The sequence below is a fragment of the Amaranthus tricolor genome, chromosome 3 (genome assembly GCF_026212465.1).
Source record: "Amaranthus tricolor cultivar Red isolate AtriRed21 chromosome 3, ASM2621246v1, whole genome shotgun sequence".
NCBI lineage: Eukaryota > Viridiplantae > Streptophyta > Magnoliopsida > Caryophyllales > Amaranthaceae > Amaranthus > Amaranthus tricolor.
Window position 1 is genome coordinate 24,052,129 of NC_080049.1, and position 6,601 is coordinate 24,058,729.

The window sequence follows — 6,601 nt, forward strand, 5'->3', positions numbered from 1 at the left end:
CCAGACTAATTTTGAAGTGCCAAATTGAAAGAGGAATGCAAGAACTGATGGACTGAATCTATGGTTTTAGAAGGAGAATATCGAGTGTGAAGGTAAGATTTTGAGAATTAGAAAAAATGGGAAAAAAAAAGAAGCTGATTTGCGTATTTGTGCAGCATAGCTGTTCGCAGTTACTAACTGCGAACAGGCAAATAGGACAAAACAGTTGTTCGCAGTTAGTAACTGCGAACAGTTATTTTGTCCTATTTTCCTATTCGCAGTTAGTAACTGCGAACAGCTCCAAACCTCTGGTTTGAGATTTTCACGCTTACTTTTGGAATAATTATGTAAGTGGTATTATTTGGTTCATTTTTTTGATTTTTTGACTTAATGATTTCAAATTTTCACATCTAGACAGGTACATATTATAGCGTACAAGATGGATCCAACTGTCAAAGTTGCATCCTTTATTTATGCTCGGGCTTTCTAGGCCATCAAGTGTCCAAAGATACTACTTTCTTACTAATAGACATGTTACGAAACATGGGACGGAAGTCTTTATTGGAGTTTACCATAGCATATGAATATAAGTCCTTTGATTGATTCTAATCATCCTTCTCAATCAATCTAACTCTATAGTTCCCAAAAATATATATGTATTCAAGGACTTTTTATAGAGAAATATACTACTCAGCCAAGTCCTTACAAACTCAAGCATTGATACATTGTTTCATACAATTAATATGTCATCCACATATAATTTGAAGAAAATAATACTCACTGTTTGTCTTGTATAAACACGAATCTTTTGAATTTGGAGAAGATATTTACCAATTACTTTTTATTTGTATTTTATTTTTTATCTATAAGAAAACATAATCAAATGAAATCTTATTTGATTAATTAATATGAATTTTATATCAATGAACTTTTTATAATCTTTAATTATGCATAATTAAAAATAAAAGGATTGAAGTAACACATTTACAATCGTATAGAGGCAAATAAAACACTTAAAATGGATTGAAGAAAATAAGTCAATGGATAACAGAAGTGGGCATTCACGTTCTCAAATTTGGTTATTTCAGAACTTTATGGATAACTAATCATTATATCTTCCCATTCATATGTAACGTCGAATGAAATTGGATTATTTATAGATATGTTTTTGAAAATTAGATCAATTTTAGATTAGAAGAACTGGCGCTAGGTGAAAATTAAATTCAAAATCTTTGTCTAAGAAAATGACACTTGCTTAAACTATTTTTTTTTTTGATAGATTTTTAGTACTTGGATAACATATATTCACTTTAATCTTTATCATTGGATTCTTTCAATCTGTTTGATCTAATTCTAGTTCGGCAAATTATGACCAAAATGATTTTCCCTCCCCAGAACAATCTTGAATTTATCAAACATTGATCTTTTAATCTAAAATTTCTGTTACAGCAAGAATCAAGTCTTGTTTTCAAGCAAAGTTTTCAGTTCAATTCAATTTTTATCTAACTCTTCCTTCTCTCAGGTTGTAACCAAAAAAATTCTACAACAAGAAAATAGCACTTCTCTTTATAGTGGTATCCACACAAACACAGCTTATGCCAATAGGCATTAGCACATTGTCATATCAGGATTCAGGTGGATGTCTATATCAATTATTACTCAGAGGAAAGTGTCTTGGAAGAATCAAGTGGTCGGCTCCTCCCATCTTCCAATTTCCAATAGACACCTTTTAATAAGTCTATCTATAAATGTTTAAAACAAATCCGATGATATGATATTTATCCCATCTTGTAACTGAACCCGTTTTGACTCGACTTTAAAAATGATTTTCAATTATGTAACAAACAATATGGACGCAAAACACGATTTCACACAGACGCAATACACCTAACTCGAAATCAATCCAACCTAATGACCCGAATGACCTCTCAGTACATCCATATATCAAGCATCGTCTCAAGGAAACTTGATGAGTGGCATGTGCCCAAATTAATTGGGAAGGTTTGACCTTATGATAGCATGATAAAGACTAGTAGATTCTCTTTATGCAACTGACAAAGAAAATTCAATGTGTGAAACTAACGGCAGCAATGCATCAAGCCATTCTTTGGGAAAAATTTTTAAGCAGATTAAGCTATAACATTAAGGAGTTGCGACTTTTAAGAGCTACCGGTATCACTTTGAGGCGCGTACATGGGCAAATATTACCGAGTTGAAAGAAAACGAAATACAAAATACGCTACTTTCTCTTGGCACCATTAATATACATCCATTGTTGTTCTGCAATACAAACTTCCATGATTACACAGTTAAGATCACACTCACCAGTCAACACATTCTGCAGCTCGGGTTTCTCATGGCTTTCAACACAAATTTTTCGATATCGACTGGCATCGGCCAGGAGAGGGGGGAGAAAACTCACAAAAAACAATCTGAGATATCATTCACATGCGGGCTTTGTATCAAAGCTGCTAAGACAGATTGCAAAGGCCTGGAATGCAGAGAGTGGGTACCGATAATCCATGGTGAAAATGTCTTTTCCAATCTTTCCGAATTGCAGTATTACCTTTTCTTGCTCAGCCGCTGAAATATTGTGGTGCGGCTCAACAGCTGCTACAAGCTGGAAATTCTTGACTGAGGCAACAGTCACTCGACCCCTGAAATTCAAGCACCAGCACTGCAGTTGCTCGTGCCATCTAGGAGATTTGTTTTTTAGTATAAGTCGGTCCTCGGAGATTGTGGGTGGTAGCTCGGATAGACTAGTAGAGCTAAAATTGATAGCTTGATCCTTCCCTAATAAATTAGGTGCGGGCAGACCTTGCTTCTCGTCAGATGATCGGGCAAAGGATTGAGGTATCGGTGCAGAGCCTCCCTCTTGAATTGAAGCAAGAGGGATCGAGTGCATGACACAATGTAGTCTTCTGGGCCCCCGCGTACGAAGAACACTCAGCTCGTAGGAGATAGTCGCTATGCTGTAATTGAAAGCAGACACTTTCGGAGAAACCTGTTTAGAATGAAACCTACGACTCGATCGACTGTTTGTTTTGACAACTGCATCCTCCGGTGGCTGGCTGTCAAACATGGTGAACTTGGTACCCAGAAAATTCGACCTGTAATGAACATAACTCGTGTTAGATCTTCATTTGTGGGTTGTTACCAGTTGGTGGGATATAAACCAGTTACTGCGATAAATAAGCTTGCCTGAGCTTTCCGACATATGCATTACTAGCTCTAGAAAAGTCATCTGCAACTAAAGATATTACAAAGTCTGTGCTCGTTCCTCTTCGTATTTTCTTAGCAGCCAATAATAACTTATCATTCTCATCTTCAGCTGCATATGATCAATAATTACTTCAGCTGGGGCGGAGAAAAATAAACTATAATTTTTAGGCCCGGTGTATTTTACATTTATTCAAACTTTTAGGGCCTAAAAACAAGTAAATTAAACTAAATCTAAAACAACTTTAGGCTTGTGCGGTTGGGCACCTTGCACCTCTCTTGTACTTCAGAAATATCTCTTAGAGCTAAAAATCTTTTTTGATAGACAACCAACACTTAAGATACTATCTCGATGCAAAGTCCAATCTAGTCAATTTAAGGACTAACTGAATAAGGAGCTTACTTTAACTGGGTCCGGGAATAATAGACCTAGAATCACAACATAGCAAGAATATGATCTCATACTTTATTTCGATATGGTCATACTTTATTTTCAATGTAAAGCTGTAATCTTTGAAGATTACATATGCACTTCAAGCTGAAAAAGAACACCAAATGCTATAAAACAAAATCACAAAATTACAAGTAGACAAGACTTACAAGGTGTCAATCCATAGAATAGCCGGAAAGTTGAAGTTGCTCTATCTCTTTTAATAAAACATTGAATAGGCAAATCGCGTGGCCCAGGCTACAATCAAACCACAAAAAACAACAATTAGAAATCAGATAGCAAGATTAAAGGTCTTAATTCAAGTTGCAAAATCTTTCAAATAGTAAACCAATTAGGTGGATGCTGTGAGAGTATATAATATATCCTGGGCCTCAACCATCATCTGAAGCTTTCAGTTGAGGCCCCAGGATATATTATATACTTTAACACGCCTCCTCACACGAGAGCCCGTTGGGTTGAGGCCTCAGGATATGTTATATATTCTAACAGGTCAAGGAACTATATCAACCAAAAGCTAAGCTGAGGCCTCGGGATATGTTATATACTCTGACAAATGCATTAGTTTATTTTGGTTCGTGTAGCCAACAGAATTAGTCGGCTTCAACATTGTTGTAGACTTGTAGTAATACCTGCTTCAAAGAGATCGGAAAAGTGAGCCTTCCACATTGTTCTGGAGTCTGAACAATTTCCTTAGTAACCTCTCTCCATGATCTACAAACGGCAGCACAAAACACTACAACACTCCTTGCAGGCCAAGATGTCTCACTAGCTTCAACCCTTCTAATAATATCTAAAAGCAACTCTGGAGGCAAATTCGCCCACCGCCCTTGCTCAATTTCCTCGGTAATAGGTGCTGCATGATCAGGTGCAATATGTGACCTCGTTCTACCTCGCCAATGCCTCCCCCCTTCTCGTCTCGAGAGATTTCCAATCCCGTCCCTCATTCCTTTTAGTTCTCTTACAATGCCCTTGAAGGACATCGTGTTTTACACTAGATTAATCTTTCACTGCATCCACCAGAAGAGAAATTCAGAAACATTACAATGAATCATTAGTGAGATAATTCATCTTGTTTTCTTTCAACCCATCAACCTAATTAGTTTTAGGATATTTTAAAATTTCCATGTTGTTTTAGAGTATTATGGGCTTTCAACTCATCTACCTAATAAAGAACTATTAAATAAGCAGTTGTCATCTTGAATTAGTCTTTTTAGTTTGATAATGACATTGAACCAAAAACAGAATCAAAAATGATTAACAAGGAGCACACTTCAGAATTCAAATATGATAAATGGTGACAATAAACAGTTGTCGGGATATTTCTCGAGTTGAGGGACTTTTTGGCCGCACCCTGTATGATGATGATGGTGACAATAAATCCTTCACAGCATATAAATCATCATCTAAACCGCCCGTGAAAGACGACAGAACATACCCTTATCAGAGGAGATAAAGGAGGTTGTGGTTGTGGCCAGAAAAATCCTCAAAGCGTACAAATCACAAGCAGAATGAAGTAAAAATCTTCATTCATTGAAATAGCAACAAAAATAAAGATTTTTTTTCAATAAAACCTAAACCCCAGGATAAAGTTTCAATTTTATAAGTTTTTAAGCCCATAAGTTAGCCCCCCAGAAAAATGTGACATGATAGTAGATCTACAACGGCCTTTAAACCTCATTAAAACCCCATTTTTAGCAGATGAAAATGACATAAAATGAGCTGTAGAAAAATAAATGATCTTTAATAACCCAGAAAAAGTCGCACTTTTAACAAGAAATATCAATAAAATTCAATAAGAAAAAACGAATATTCATAATCTAAAATTAACCCAGCAAATATAGTATCTCCCGAAACGCTAAACCAGAAATTAGCTAGTTTTATCAGAAACATGAAGATATGATACATACATTTATATCATATGCTTAGTAATTTCAACAAATTCATATCAATCACAAAATTTTAGCAAAATGCAACGAATTTCATCAGCTAAATATATATATATATCATTAAATGTAACATTTTCAAATCCCACAATCCAGAAAATCGGGTCTTATCACAATCAAAACATCTACCCGGAGGATCAAATTTAAAAAAAAAATGCAACATCCAAAAATAAAAAGAAAATACCGACCTGAAGAGGAACAAAAGCAGCTGCAAGGATACTAGAGGAAGATACTGAGAATAATATGAAGAGAAATTTGAGAATTTTTTGTTATGTTGAAGATTAAGAGATCAAAAACAGAAATCAATCAAAACGACATAATTCTAATGTAATGTTGAGATCATATCATCAAATCACTGACATTCAGATCTTGTTCACAGACAGTAATGGCGGTCGACACCGCACAGGATCGGAAACTGACCGAAAACTGCCCGTTGCCTACCCAGCCACCCACTTTTTCTGCCCGTTTTTACTCCTAAAGATTATATGAATTCTCTCTCCTCTTCATTTTAAAATTGTTATAAATTTTCGAGATTAGAGGCCCTCTTCTCATTTCGTTTATTTTCTCCCTCCTCTAATTTTGCGCCGCTCATAAAATAACAAACAAATTCTCAAGTTAACTAGTGGCAATACAAAATTGAAAATCAGTATTGCTCTTTCTATTTTAATTAAATTTCTCATTTAAAATAATACTTTCTCCATTTTTTTTTCATTTACTTTTTAAACAGTTTTTAAAGTAAATTTTAATACTTAATATATCTATATATGTATAATAAAAAATTATAAGAAATATATAATAAATAATATACATTATGATGAATTTAATGAGATTTCACATAGATATATTTTATCTTCAAAACAGGATGAACATTAAATAACGAAGAGAGTATTAATTTATTAATTTAATAAATAAATATTAAATAATGAGAAAAGCAAATAAGAAAAAATTTGAAAATTTAATGGTCTATGTGTTGATATTTAAATTTCACTAGAAATCTAGAATATATGTA

The 6,601-nt window shown here is 34.5% G+C and overlaps 1 protein-coding gene across 1 annotated transcript; it reads right to left on the minus strand.

The window, feature by feature from the left end:
- Window positions 1-1,946: 1,946 nt before the first annotated feature.
- On the minus strand, window positions 1,947-6,212 carry LOC130808825 (tubby-like F-box protein 5). The gene is made up of 5 exons (XM_057674338.1): window positions 5,781-6,212; window positions 4,279-4,656; window positions 3,799-3,886; window positions 3,181-3,310; window positions 1,947-3,089 (listed from the first exon to the last, which is right to left on the minus strand). The coding sequence occupies exons 2-5, from the start codon at window positions 4,627-4,629 to the stop codon at window positions 2,420-2,422; spliced, it is 1,239 nt and encodes a 412-aa protein (XP_057530321.1). The 5' UTR covers window positions 4,630-4,656; window positions 5,781-6,212; the 3' UTR covers window positions 1,947-2,419.
- Window positions 6,213-6,601: the final 389 nt, after the last annotated feature.

What these genes read in the sequence shown, in the direction of transcription:
- LOC130808825 (XM_057674338.1), bottom strand. Translation starts at nt 4,629, where the DNA reads ATGTCCTTCAAGGGCATTGTAAGAGAACTAAAAGGAATGAGGGACGGG. An exon ending in TTCCGATCTCTTTGAAGCAG is followed by an intron (nt 3,887 to 4,278) that starts GTATTACTACAA and finishes GTTTGATTGTAG; the next exon opens with CCTGGGCCACGCGATTTGCC. An exon ending in ATTCTATGGATTGACACCTT is followed by an intron (nt 3,311 to 3,798) that starts GTAAGTCTTGTC and finishes GATCATATGCAG; the next exon opens with CTGAAGATGAGAATGATAAG.